Source organism: Kwoniella newhampshirensis, chromosome 9, assembly GCF_039105145.1.
Source record: "Kwoniella newhampshirensis strain CBS 13917 chromosome 9, whole genome shotgun sequence".
NCBI lineage: Eukaryota > Fungi > Basidiomycota > Tremellomycetes > Tremellales > Cryptococcaceae > Kwoniella > Kwoniella newhampshirensis.
Genome location: NC_089963.1, coordinates 1,249,975 through 1,263,482, shown reverse-complemented (window position 1 = coordinate 1,263,482; position 13,508 = coordinate 1,249,975). Strand labels below are relative to the sequence as shown.

The following is a 13,508-nucleotide window of genomic DNA, read 5'->3' as shown; positions in this document are numbered from 1 at the left end:
ACCAAGATTTAGCGGAGGAGGGGAGTTGCTGGGTTCTTGTTAGACACTATACTAGGCGGAGCTTCCGTAGAGATTTGTAACAGGTAACTGGGTACTGTCACAATGGTCAATGTGGCCTCAGTCAATGAGCCATATCACACAACGGGACAGCACAATATGAGGAGAATGAGGATAATGAGGATAACAAGGATAGCTAAGATAGCGAGGATAACGAAGAACTTAAATCGGATATCTAGAAGGGCTTGTAGCAGTTCTAGATAGACTGAGGTACCACAGTGGTATCGTTGAACGATGAGCAAGGTACTAGGTATGACTTTCAATTGAGAAATTGCTAGAGAAAGACTAGAACAACAAGAATTAAGATGATGTACATATATATATCTCCACTACTGCATCCACCAGGATGCCTAGAACATCAATCAACTTCCTCCTGTTTCTATCATTCACCTGCAGCGCCCTTTAGCTTGGTCTTTGGCGAGTATATCAAGTTGTGCTCAAAGATATCGAAGATGTCGAGGATATCAAGAGGGTTTACGTAATGATGGCTTATTCGTGGTTGTGGCGGAAGGGCCGTCATGACAGGTACTTTGACTGATGTGGTGGTGGTATCATTTCATATACTATCCTACAAGTAGCTTACAGTTAGACTGACTACAACTAAGGTCCTGAGGAAAAGAAAGACTGCCAGATTATCAAACTACCACTTGGGTGAAGCGCCCTCTGCGCCTCATCCGACTCTCCCACAACAAGACATGTCAGTGTCTTGTCCAAGGTACCATTAAGTTTCTACCCTGCCCCTGCACAGCTCTGCTGACTGTTTTGCACTACAACGTCACAACATGTTTCCTTTCAACCGCTTTCAACTTTGATGTTGTCGTGCAATCTTCTCCACATTGAAGGATCTTTACCGTAGGGACACAACAACCACTGTTAAGCAAGTCAAGCAAAAAATGGTGCAAACACGCGAAAGTCGACATCACTTCCGCAGCAATTATCTGCTTTTATCTGATAAGTATAGGACTATGATTCGAAGGCACCTGACAATTTTGACCATGACTCTGGACCAATATGCAAGTCATTTTGCCTTGGGTTGCAGAAAGCGTGGCCAATAGGGATGGCGACAGACCAACACATGCAAGAATGCTCCGACCTCGACCAAACAGACTTCGTTATATACTAATTCATTGCTCACTACTTCTCGCCTTCACTAAAACAATGGCAGCCCTTTATTCACTTCTTACCTAAAGAGTATATGATATACAGCTGATCATGACAACGTAAACGTCAGCGGTTGCAGAACTCGATAACGGAGGAGAAGACTCACAACCCAAGCTGTGATGATGACGCCGCACAGCAGACCTCCCACCACCATGGTCGTCAGCGTGTGGACTTTCCACCCGTCATAGCCCTCGTATCCGACTTCGATAGCATGATCTCGAACCGCCGATCTCCTCTTCTCAGGTAATCGAAGCGAGTGACCGAGCCATATCCCGTCGAGATAATCGTACGTGGGTCCAAGGACCACTTGAAGACACTTGATGGCGATCAGGAGGTAGATCACATTGTTATATGACTTTGACTTGATGTGAGCTCGGTCTTGCTGTGGTTCAAACAGTCGTAACGAGGTAAGTTTCTGACAGGCGGAACGATAGGATGAGAACGACTTACGATGGCACCAGCAGCAACTTCTAGGACGATGTCATTCGCGTTGATCTGCGAGACCCCACCGCATCAGTGTTCTGTTGTGCGGCACTCACCGTGAGGCTGGAACCACTCACGAATGACTTCCACACCCCATACGCAGTCCCGATCAACGCGTCATTCCCCACGAAGATAGGGATGGAAGCGAGGAACGCGATTTGACTGACAGCGAGCGCGAAGCTGGATATCAAGATCGGTATGAGAGGGGCGACTTTCGTTAGACCGATGAGGACGAAGACAACGATATACAGGATCGCGGCAATAGACACTAGAGGGACATCAGTGCCGCTCATGCTTTTTCTCAAACCAGCGAGAGCGGGAACCAATGATTTTCCAACACCAACACCTTACACTCGAGCGGTACTCACCAAAGGGCATCCGCCATCCAACTCGATCAAAGAATAAACCAGTCAAAGGTGTCAGGACCACGGGAACGATGCTCTGCAACGTGGTATTGTACCCTGCGGCCAGCTTCGAAGTACCTCTAGTGACCGTTTGGATGTCGGCGAGGTTCGTGGTGTAAACTTGGGGTACTGAATTCTGGAATATCTCTGCGATCGGTTGGGCACAGCATGACCCCGGTTAGCCTTTGTTGAGCGGCCGGGAAAACTAGATCGAGGATAGCGTGAGAATGGATTCGACTTACGAGTTCCGCATAGGATCCAGAAGAATCGTGGACTGAGTATGGCACGTCCATCGTGAATTAGCGCTATTTTTGCTTGCTGACCGACGCCAAAGGATCACACTGATGGTAACGCCCACATACAGTTTCTCGACAGGACCTAGGCGTATTATCGATCGCCACCTTGAACTTGGAATGTCGTCCTCGACTTTGCGACCCCTCTTCCTCCCTGTACTTCTCACCGGACGATACTGTCTGGGTATGATCCTCTCATACCACCAGTATATCAGAACCAGTAATAAATCGAAAATGCATATGAGGGCAGGAATCCAGAGGGCCCATCCCCACCAATTGTGTATCCGAGTCATGGGGACTGCAGCAGCTCGAGCGATGATTGAGGTGATCCGCTGTTGCCAGGCCATGTTGAGAGCGATGACGAGCCCCAAAGAAGATCCTCGGAACCAATGGACGTAGAGCTTGTTCTGAGCTGCTTGTATGACTAATGATTACAGCAGTAAAGCTGTAAGCGCGCGTGAGGACCTTTTGAACAGTATCGACTGACCAGTACTCCCAAAGCCCATGATGATCAGGCCTCCGATCAGTACTCCATACGTGTTGGTATTGGCGGCCTGCGAGCAGTGAGCTTCGTCTCAGGAGCACCTACTCACAGAAGCAGCAACAAGGGCTCCAACCACCACGAAGATACTTGAGATGATTGCGGCACTATACATGAGAATCGACGCTGTTCAGCCAACGTGGAGAGGGACCACCGCCGCGTCGAGCGAGAACATACTAGGTGGCACCCCAACGGTCCATACCTTCATCAAGCTGTCAGCAACATCGCTCACGACGGTATAATGTGTCCCAAAACTGACCGATACCCCCAATGATGGGCAACACCGTGTTGACCAGACTGGTGGCGCTTGACACTGTACCGTACTGAGCATCTACAGTACGGTGTCCCCCAAACGAATGGTCAGTCCATTTGAGACAGTCATTGTTCCGCTGGACCAAAGAACCACAAAAACTCGTACTCACTAGTTATACCCAATTCTTTCCTGAAGGTGGATTTCAACGGTGTCGACACGTCTTGCATGATCACTGAACCCGTCGAAAAGAAGATGATCATGCTGAAGGCCATGATCTTATACCGTAGAGGGATCTCAACGGTCGCAGCTTCTTCGTCTTCTTCAACTGCAAGTCCCAGCTCTCCGTTGTATCCTTCATCTTTCTCTCCACTGTCTTCGCTCTTGTCGTTGTCTTCGTGATGGTTGGAGTCAGCCCGGGAGTATGTAAACGATTGTGACTCTTGAGTTCCGGACCGAGAGGTAAGAATCGGAACCGAAGAAGTTTCCTCCGCCTTCTCAGACGCTGTCGAAACTGATCCAGCCGCACTGTTGGACATCACGGCTACGACTACAGCGAAAGGTCAGGTGTCTCAATACTGCCTGTATAGATATCGTAGCCTGTTTTGGAAGGGTCGAGCTCGAACAGATCTGTGGTCGAGGGAACGTGTTGAAAGAGGAAGACAGAGGAAGCTTGGTGTGGAAAACGATTGAAGGCGTCTGTCAGATACGCCTTAGGTGGAATTGGAGAGAACGTCTGCACACACATGTCCACCTTCTACTGCTCGTCTGCGCTTACATGATTACGGAGGGCAAGCTTGCGATGTTTTTTATCTGATTTGATTTCGGAACCTTGACTCCAGCTATTTTTATCAGATTTCGTCAAGCGTCGATCTATATTTAACGTCAGACACGTCTCTCCGGCCGAAATGGGCTGCGAATGATCTTATGGACGACCGAAGCTATATTTGGTGTTTATACTATCAGATTGCAACCTCCGCAGATGCACGCACGCTGGTCGTGAGGGCAAGTCATATATACACCTTACTGAGGATTGACAATCAACCGAGCTGCGCTGGCGATCACTGGCGCAGATTCGGGGAGGTAGTCTTCGTGTTTTCGTATGCAAGTGAGATGCATACCACGATCAAGTACGTTCTCGATGTTACAAAAGTCCAGAACAGCAACTCAACTGTCTTGCAGAGGTATAAGCCATTATCTATAGTACTCTATTCTGGCAGGTTGGCTGGGTCCACGGGCGTGATATGGCCTGCTGCCCCCTCATTCAACGAGTCTATGGCGTCCATGTCGTCTGCAGTAAGCTCGAAGGAGAAGAGGTCAATGTTGTCTTCAATTCGACCAGGATTAGAAGAGCGAGGGATGGGGATGAAGCTGCAAAAGAGAGTCGTTCACGGAGATCAACACCATGATGACGGGGAATCGATCGTTCTTGAGATCGACTCACCCTTTCTGCAAACTCCATCGAAGAAGGATATGACCCGCAGTTCGTTTGTGCTTCTCGCAAAGCTTGACAATGATAGGGTTACCGATCTTCTCCTCCAAGAAATGTGCGGTGGGAGAATACGCCGATATCAGGATACCGCGAGCTTGACAGTAAGCAACAACTTCACGTTGCTGGCAGAATGGGTGCATCTCTATCTGGTTCACCACGGGCACGGGTGGGGGTAATCTCTCGAGATGAGAGATACCGCTGTGATTGATAAATTAGCATCACGAAAGGATGTATGCGATCTGGAGACGATCATGCCGCCAACACGTTGATTTGACTCGGCAGCGTTTGTGAGATTGAGAGTGGAAGAGGGAGAAAAGCGTGCAACAGCTACGTCGTCGTGAACAGAAGCAGGAAGCAGGTCTAGACCAGAGGCAATGGTGCACAGGACTTGGAGATCGTCTGCCGCGATGCGACCAATGATTTGGATGATGTGAAGACATACCGTATCTGCTTACAGTCGAGGTCGAGGAAATCACTCACAAGTTGGAGACGCCGATGTCTTTCACCAAACCCTCTTCCTTTGCCAGCATCAACCCTTCCCAGGCATTCTCTCTGGCCTCTTGATTGGGCCAACAATGATGGATCATCATCAGATCGATGTATCGTGTCTCGTCATTCGCCTGCTGCTCCTTCGGAAAGAGCTTCTCCAATGAGTCCCTGACGGTCTGCAAGACTTCCGGCGCGGACAAGATCGGGTCGGAAGGGGCAAACGGGGGGCAGTATTTGGTGATCACGAAGAGCTCGGATCGTGGGACAGACGAAGCAGCAATCGCTCTACCAACATCTGTGACACCGAGGGCGATGAAGAGGACTTAGCAGCTTGCTCCTATTGTGAGGAAGCAGATTAGATAAGGAGGAAAAGGTTTACGTACCTGCTTCGTTGCCGTATCGCTGGCCGGAATCGACTGCATCCTCAGGTCAGAATGGTGCGTCATCGTCAGGAGATGCGATCCTGTGTGACTAGTCCTCGCGTGGATGAGGAGAATCTCCGCTCACCTAGCCTGTATCCGGACTTGAATGCATGCTTTACCGCGTCCTCAGTCCCTGCTCCAAGACCGCCGGTTCCGAAACCTATATGGGGTATGGATCTACCCGTGTGGAGGTCGAGCACACTTTGCGCCTTGAGAACGATGGAAGCTGTCATGATGGAGAGGCGAGTAATTGAGACAGCGAAAAGGAAAGACGGAAAGCAGTTATTTAAGGTTAATATGCATATAATGTCCAACATCGCCCACGAACCACGTCGCCCAGAGCTCCCCCTCGTTCGCCGTCGAGGGAGGTAAGGGATTATTGGCCCGTCACTGGGCATTCGGCCATGCGCAGTCGTTCGGTCCGCATGCACACGATCCGACCGCCGACAACAACGTATTGGACTAACATACCGAATGATGCATGGGAAATGGGCTCCAGTGGTACATAGTCCTTTCTTCCGCCTCCGTCATCATGGTACGCCGAGTATCCCTATTCATTTCAGGAAAGACCAAAGCACGTCTAACTATCAAGAGCACTCTTGATCATTATCAGAAAGTCAAGGTTTCGTCCTGTCATCGGAGGTCAAGCGCAAGCTTCACATGTGTGTAGACCGAATACTCACATGCTCATCAGGATGAACAACGTTATTTCCGGTCGCATGACCTGCTTTGAAACCCGCTAGCTCTCCCTGGAGCCGTCTGATCTCACTACGGTGCGACACAACATCAGCTTGGCAAATAGTTTCAGAGAACAAGACTGACTTTTCCATTTCTGTAACTTTCGCGTTATGTGCCTCGTGAAGCTTGGTCAGGGGAGGTGATCGAGGAACGGCTGTTGGAGGCGATGCTGGAGGGGTTCGCGTACGGTCCTATAGGTTGCAAAGAGTCAATATATGACGTCTCAGCTGTAAATTAATCTTCCTTACGGCGAGCTGGGAGAGGGCGCGATCTTTCTCGATCTTCGCATTCTACATTACATCAGTCTCTAGTAAGTCGACAGTAGTCACGCCAAACAATTCACCTGAGCCTCCAATTGGAGCTTGTGGATCTCATCGTGAAGAAGAGCCAGCTCCTCATCATACTTGTTGGTGACGGAAGCAAGTGCAGCCGTCTTGCCCTCGGCAGCTGATGCAAGCTCAGCAGCGTGTTGCTCCCTCATGAGAGCAAATGACTGCTCGAAATGTGACTTGTTCATTTCAGCCATCTGGAAAGGGATTATATCAGCGCATGCTCTGGCTGGTGGCTCTGCGTTTACCCACTTCTTGAGTAGTGGCAAGGTCCGATCGTATATCAGCGAGCTGCTTGGCATGCTCCTCGTGTGCCTGTCTCTGTCCGCCTTATCAACATGAACGTCCTTTCATCTTGATGATTCACAGTGATAAATCCGCGAACATGAAACTCACCTTCGCTTCATCGTACGCTGCATTGCTGCGGGTGTCGAACTCTGCGTTCAAATTTTCGGTATTGGCTTCCAACCCAGCGATGATCTATACGATGTGGGTCAGCTTCTCCTTTCGCCTCTGGGATGATGCGAACCTCATTCAGCTTGGTCTCCTTGCCTTCCATGGCTCGTCTGACTTCGCTCAGCTCCTGGAGTTCCAGCTCGATCTCCTCGAGCTTTTCCTTGACCGAAGCCAACTCTGTTTCAGCTGCTTTCCGGCCCTCACTTGCTTCGCTGAGCTTCTTCTCAAGTTCGACAATCATCTCAGAGTTCTCATCCTTGAGTTTGAAAATCGAAGCTTCATACTTATCAGTGACCTGTTTGATTTGAGCTTGAAGCGTTGCGAGCTCTTCGGGATGCCGCGAGGACGTCTGAAGGAGGTCTGCATGCGTGCTAGAGAGCTGGTCATGTGCAGCTTGCAGAGCCTGTCAGAACGCGATCAGCGGAGTCCTTCTGAAGACGCAGACCCCCAATTACCTGAAGGTCTTCTTGCCTAGCCTGAGTTTCACTAGAGACCCTATTGAGAGCCTCGGCATGGCCCTCGCTAGCGGATCTGAACGAGTCCACTTCGCGTGTCAAACCCTTTGATCCTTCATGAGTATTTCAGGTTCAAAGAGCAAGCAATTGTCCTAGACTTACTTCCACCTCCTTCTTCCACTTCAACCCGTCAGCTTTTCTGGACGACTGCTCCATCTCGATGTTCTGCTCCAGTTGAGCTATTTGCGATTCAAACTCTTTCACCTGACCTTCCAACCCCGTGATGCCAACTATCGACTTCTCCGCCTCTTCAGCACCCTCTGACAGCTCGGCTTCAAGCTTCCGTCTTGCCTGCTCCAGCTCGTGCACCTTTTCCTCCAATGCTAATTTTGCTGCCTCTACCTCTGCGAGAGTCGAAGCATGCGTTTGACTGGCTTGGCGAAGCTGAGATGATTCGGCCTCGGCGGTGGCGAGGGAGTTCGTCACACGACGTAATTCAGTTTGAGCATCTGCAAGCTGATGCTGTGCTTCGGACAGCTTGGCCCCGACGGTGGCTCGTGCCGCAGCCAGTCTTTGCGCGTTCCATTAAGCTTTCGCACTATCGTTCAGAAAAAGAGCGGGAGACACTCACTCGGACAATTTAGACCCCATTTCTTTCATCACATCATAACGCTGCTCGTTTGCGGCTTTCAACTCGGCTTCATGTAGCTGTTTGAGCTCGTCGATCTGTCACAATAGGTCAGTCATGCCGCCGGACGAGTGTTCACGCCTCAAAGAGATTGCCCACCTTGTTCTCCGTGTCAGTTCCGGCACCATTTTTGGCAGCATCGAGTTCTGCTCGAAGCTCTTCGAGATCTTTAGCAAGCCTGTGATGACAGTAAGATACAAGACAGTGTAGACGAATGTTTGAACTTCACTTCTCTTCCAACTCCAGTTTCTCTTTGTTCGACTGGGCGACCTTCGTCTCGTACTCTTGAGTCGCGTCAGTAAGCTTTTTCTCGAGTCCTGCGACTTTGGTCTGCCATATTCCATCAGCACAGTCTCGGTCGCAACCCCAGAAAGCAGTATGGTACTTGGACTCACTTTCAGATCAGTCACCTCTTTGCCATTGTCTGTCTTACCAGCCAACGCACTTGGACCAGATCCAGGTCGAGGTTTCTGCGCAGTCCCATTACTGGCACCGCCGAGCCTTGATGTGGCGGAGGTTGGAGCTATGCTTGATCTACCAGTCAACGGCCTGGTGGCACGAGGTTTGACCGCAGGGGAAGGGCCAGAAGGAGCTGTGACGGCTGCACGATTTGCAGTGGTTGTTTTCAGTGGCTCCGATCTGGATGTGGTGGTCAAAGCAGAAGGTTGCGTGGTCGTCGAGGGTCGAGTCACGGTCATGCGGGCAGTGGTGGCGGTCGGAACTGAAGGTTTCACAGAGGGTCTCGGTCGAGCAGCAGTAGCGGAGGCGCTAGCGCCAGGGCGAGTAATGGAGGATGAGGTCATCCTGTCAGAAGATTGAGCGGTTGTTCGCACTCGAGTAGTCTCCCTAGGCCTGGACATGGCATTGGTTGAAGATCTCACTGCAACGGGCGGTCGAGCAGAAGTCGATTGAGACAGGCGCGAAGTCTGTCCGGGCCGGGAAGTCATAGCACTCGGCCTCGCCGTAGAAGAAGTCTGGCGAGCCGGGGCGAGAGATACTCTTGTGGCCTTAGTGGCTGTAGCCGCCGGAGGGGTTCCTTTAGAAGCAGGTTTCGACTGGGGGGTATCTGCCATTTTGACAGCAGTCAGCTGTAAAGTTCCTTTGTTCGACCAAGGGATGATTTTTGAGACCACGTACTGCCGAACACGCCACTCTTCAACACTTTTTTCACCCCACCAGCAGCTGCCTTGATTGTCTCCACCGGCTTCGAGTCTTTTTGCGCCTCACCTGAGGTGCTCTTGCTCTCCGAAACAACCTCGTGGTCATGCCCATTTTCCTTCGTTTCAGAGAGGCTGGCCTTGTTCTCCGCTGGTGTCACTTCACTACCTTTCTGTGCGTCGTCGTTAGTGAGCTCATTGGGAGCTAGTGTGTTGTGAGGATTGTCAAATCCAGACGCTGGCTCATTGTTCAACACCTTCCCGATGCCTTGTCCGCCTTGGTTATCCAGCTTCTCAGATGGTTGGTTTGGTTCCTCAGGCCGGGTCCGAGAGTTGTCCAGCGTTTTCAAGCTGATAGAATCTGAGATGGGAGATGCGAGGTCCGCCATGTTTGAAGCTATGCGTGATATCGAGGATGAGAGTGGGGTATACGTCCAAAGGCAAGCTGGAATAGATCGATGGTATAGTTGTTTTTGTACTTTGTTCGACTTCGCGTGCAGCTTGGCTTTGTACGCGCACAGACCTCCACCTCTTGTTTGGGTGGCGCAAAACGTGGCATTCTCGGTTTCTTTTCTGCGAGTCCTTCCCTGCTCTTCTTTCGATCTCGTATTCGGAAAAGAGGTAAGGGTTAAAGCATAGTGTAGCATCTCCAACCAGTGAAGTAGACTACCTAAGTCAACACGGACGTCTTGCGATGCTAAAGGTATTCTATGAACGTGAGGATGATTGGAAAACAGAAAATTAGACCAATAGTCCTGCCACAACTCCTTTCCCCTCTCCACCGGTGAGCTGAGACGCAAAAGCTGGAGCCGCAAACCCTCACAGAGGTATTGCACTATGGACAGATGGTGCACGATACACCAGATCAGTGGTACTTGCTGACCGCGTTGATGTAAGTCTGACCGGATTGGCTGGAGGAAAGGCAGGAGGGGTCAGCTGCATTCAGCATCGAATGGACACACCACCGCGGGGGTCAGAAGAAATTGAGGTATGTAGCTAGACTCATACCTGCAATGACAGCGAGGACGAAGATGACTTACGTGAGCCCCCCGTTGACGACCATAGGCCAGACGTCTCCCAGGCCCTCGCCATTGGAGTAGGCATAGGCGTAGACCCGGTCATCCGATTCGAACAAAGCGACAACATCATTGATAAAACCGTTGATTTGGTTTTGATCGGTACAAGGGACGAAACCTGTGCTGTCATCGACACAGGCGAACTCCGTTACCCACATGGGCTTCTTATAAACGGACCAGTAGTAGTCAAGATCTTCCTTGACGCCTTCCACTGTGTTTTTGTTGGTATGGAGATTGACGACATCGAAGGGGACGCTGATCTGGCTGTTGAACGCAGACAGCCATTTGATATACTCTTCGGCTTTTTGGTGACACATGGACGGAGATATGAGAAGGGAGCCCTTGGACTTCCAAGGACCGATCACAGAGTCCCAAACGGAGACCGCTGGAGGTCATAATCGTTAATACGTGACCAGAAATCGTCGGTGGCGGGACTTACCGGTAGAAACGTCGATGTTCGCGCTTCCTTGAGTCGAACAGTCAGGCTCTTCGAAGCCGATGATGTACTGAGGAGTCTGGGTGATGGCCTTGAAGGCAGCAAGTCGAGAAGCGTCGGTACCGTCTACGGATCCAGCACCCCACAGCATGTCGACAGCAATGGGCTTGCCGGAATGGCCGGACGGCACAGCGTTCCAATCTATCGCAACCAGTCAGTCCTGGCCATCTTTCAATGCTATCTACCCACCATACCACCATCCAATGTGGTCCTTGATCTGATCATATGCATCTCCGCCGGCAATACCAGCCTTGATACCGTTTGGGGTAAGGTTAGAAGAAGAGCCGGACGAAGTGGCAGCGCTAGTTGAAGCAGCCACCGCAGACGCAGTGCTAGTAGCGGCAGCTGAAGCAGGAGTAGAGCTAGTTTGGGCAGCCTGGACGACACTTCCGTTGTCAGCATGACTCAAATCAAGCGAGATCGCTTGAAGCGGAAGTCCGGGAACAAGGACGAAAGGAAGAAACATCCTGGAGACTTCCGCCACATTCGCACACGATTGATCCGTCATCGACCCATTGCTCCAACCCTCCTTTGAGCACGTTGACCCCACTCATATCCTTGTATATCCGAGGGGAACGAAACACTGACGAACTCACAGCTGAAGTAGCATAGTACTGATTATTTCCGATAGGCGAAGCCGGCTCCGAGGCGGACTCCGCGTCCGCCGAAGAGGACGAGCTCTCGGTCACCGACGCACTGTCGGTCACTGATGGGTCTGCGCTAGACGAAGGGGCAGCGATCGCTGCCTCCGTAGAAGTAGATGAAGCACTGTCGGTAGTGCTGGCAGTTTTAGCCCTGCATTTGCCTCCTCCTCGTCTCTTAACGCTCCTCTTCCTGGATTTCTCGACCAAGTCCCTGGGCATGTCCCTAGCTGACTCTTCCTGGGCTTCGCGGATAAGTACAGCGTTCTCAATCCTCTCCTGAGCTCGAGCTTGTTGTTTGGCGATATGCCGACGGTGAGCGCCCGCAGCGAACGGGTGGGAAGTCCTCGAAAGGGCAGGAGTCGAAGTAGCCAAGAGGGCAAGGATGGGGAGGAGAGTAGACAACTGCATTTTGTCGGTTATTTGCGATGGACGACTGGACGGTAGAGGTCGAGTTGAGTTTATGGAAAGTATCCGATGTCGACGAGTCTAAAAGGCTGGCGATAGGTCGATAGGTCGAGAAGAGAGTGTTTGGTAAAGAGTGTATGAGGTCTGTCGGCGTCACGTCAAAAAGTATGTATATTTATCAGCACTAAGTCCTACTTTGGCCCTGCAGACAGGCCCCATCAATCCTGTGGAAGGGAAAGAAGCTCTCAAGACGATGCCAGCGAAGCAAAGGCAGATAGATTGGCTGCGCTTGGATATCCGTACACCAATCAAACAACGGACACACAGAAAGACGGCTTTTGCTCGCTGAGTGTAGATGACCCGGTGTCCAGTGTTTCCCCTCTGTGATTCGCCCACTCCCTGCCGTACCACGTCCAGACCCTCCTCTCAAAGCTCCTTTCTGCCGCATGACAGCACTGACAAAGGAACCTCGCGAGCTGCACATCTCGTCCCTCACATTGAAGTGTGTGTAATCGCCCTGCCACATCTGACGCGTGCTGATCCGACGACAGCGACTCACCTATCAAAGACTTCTCAAACCGGTTGAGACGATGTCGAGCGCTGTGGTGATGGAGTCGAGGAGGGGGCGAATGCTGTCCGATGTGCTGAGGTACATATATATGGAGGAGGAAAGAAAATGAGGTCCAAGCAATCCAAGAAACTGATTTCTTTTGTTCTTCCTTCTCTTCTGTCCCGACTCACGGCGCGACGAGGCGCGTCCAGCTGGACGTTTACCCTTGAGTCTCGACGCCTCCAAACGTGATATATCAAGCGGGTCCCTGAAGTTAGAGACCCCGTTTTACCCCTGGTTCCTCTTCAACCAAAGCTGTGGGTTCTAGAACGTCTCGATCGACAGCGCTGGCGACGGACGAACTGAATATCCGAAACGACACCGAAACGAGACGTAATTGTGTTCTAGCGGTTCGTTTGCTTAGCACTGATATCGAGCTGCAAGAGGCTGGACCTGGAGGGGTATACCGGAGTAACTGCTTCTTGCTCAGGCTCGACTGCTCACATGGTTCAGTTGAAACGTCTACATCGATTTTCTCTTTCAGACCGACGTGACTGGAATCTCCGGATATCTGCTGGCGAGCTTCCAGCTACGCGTCGCATCACCCCAGAACATGCCCTTGTACATACTCTGGCATCCTAGGCAATGAGCCAGACTGTATACTCTGCCAAATTACACATACTCGGTTCATTCAGGATGTCGGACTTAGTGAGGTCGGGGGAGAGGTGGAGATGCCGAAGACTTATATAACTTATCCGTTTGGGGGAATGGCCCCCAGATCGATGGCCTGCCGTGGGTATGCATGAGAATCCGCTCACCCTTGTTGAGGCGTGTCTTGCGCCCAGAGCCTGAATCCCATGCATATGTACTGACTTTGACTCATCCTTCGACGACCGCCAGACTTGACTGCTCCTAGAAGTGA

The 13,508-nt window shown here is 51.2% G+C and overlaps 4 protein-coding genes across 4 annotated transcripts; all 4 read right to left on the bottom strand.

Moving 5' to 3' along the window:
* Nucleotides 1–1,230: 1,230 nt before the first annotated feature.
* Nucleotides 1,231–3,728, bottom strand: IAR55_005163 (uncharacterized protein; the record flags this gene model as incomplete). Its single annotated transcript, XM_066948256.1, has 12 exons — nucleotides 1,231–1,263; nucleotides 1,325–1,600; nucleotides 1,669–1,713; nucleotides 1,779–1,969; nucleotides 2,070–2,252; nucleotides 2,348–2,379; nucleotides 2,468–2,822; nucleotides 2,886–2,952; nucleotides 3,004–3,046; nucleotides 3,117–3,141; nucleotides 3,199–3,270; nucleotides 3,362–3,728. The coding sequence occupies 12 exons, from the start codon at nucleotides 3,726–3,728 to the stop codon at nucleotides 1,231–1,233; spliced, it is 1,689 nt and encodes a 562-aa protein (XP_066801715.1).
* A 669-nt stretch (nucleotides 3,729–4,397) lies between these two features.
* Nucleotides 4,398–5,825, bottom strand: IAR55_005162 (uncharacterized protein; the record flags this gene model as incomplete). The annotated part of the gene is made up of 5 exons (XM_066948255.1): nucleotides 4,398–4,560; nucleotides 4,634–4,879; nucleotides 5,162–5,465; nucleotides 5,554–5,586; nucleotides 5,678–5,825. 5 exons carry the CDS (start codon nucleotides 5,823–5,825, stop codon nucleotides 4,398–4,400), a joined length of 894 nt encoding a protein of 297 aa, XP_066801714.1.
* A 376-nt stretch (nucleotides 5,826–6,201) lies between these two features.
* IAR55_005161 (uncharacterized protein) lies at nucleotides 6,202–9,804 on the bottom strand (the record flags this gene model as incomplete). Its single annotated transcript, XM_066948254.1, has 15 exons — nucleotides 6,202–6,222; nucleotides 6,276–6,360; nucleotides 6,415–6,521; nucleotides 6,579–6,620; nucleotides 6,674–6,856; nucleotides 6,912–6,980; nucleotides 7,056–7,139; nucleotides 7,189–7,518; nucleotides 7,571–7,675; nucleotides 7,733–8,141; nucleotides 8,202–8,296; nucleotides 8,358–8,436; nucleotides 8,488–8,588; nucleotides 8,654–9,324; nucleotides 9,396–9,804. The coding sequence occupies 15 exons, from the start codon at nucleotides 9,802–9,804 to the stop codon at nucleotides 6,202–6,204; spliced, it is 2,790 nt and encodes a 929-aa protein (XP_066801713.1).
* Nucleotides 9,805–10,280: 476 nt separating this feature from the next.
* IAR55_005160 (uncharacterized protein) lies at nucleotides 10,281–12,039 on the bottom strand (the record flags this gene model as incomplete). The annotated part of the gene is made up of 5 exons (XM_066948253.1): nucleotides 10,281–10,326; nucleotides 10,456–10,876; nucleotides 10,931–11,128; nucleotides 11,177–11,363; nucleotides 11,584–12,039. The coding sequence occupies 5 exons, from the start codon at nucleotides 12,037–12,039 to the stop codon at nucleotides 10,281–10,283; spliced, it is 1,308 nt and encodes a 435-aa protein (XP_066801712.1).
* Nucleotides 12,040–13,508: the final 1,469 nt, after the last annotated feature.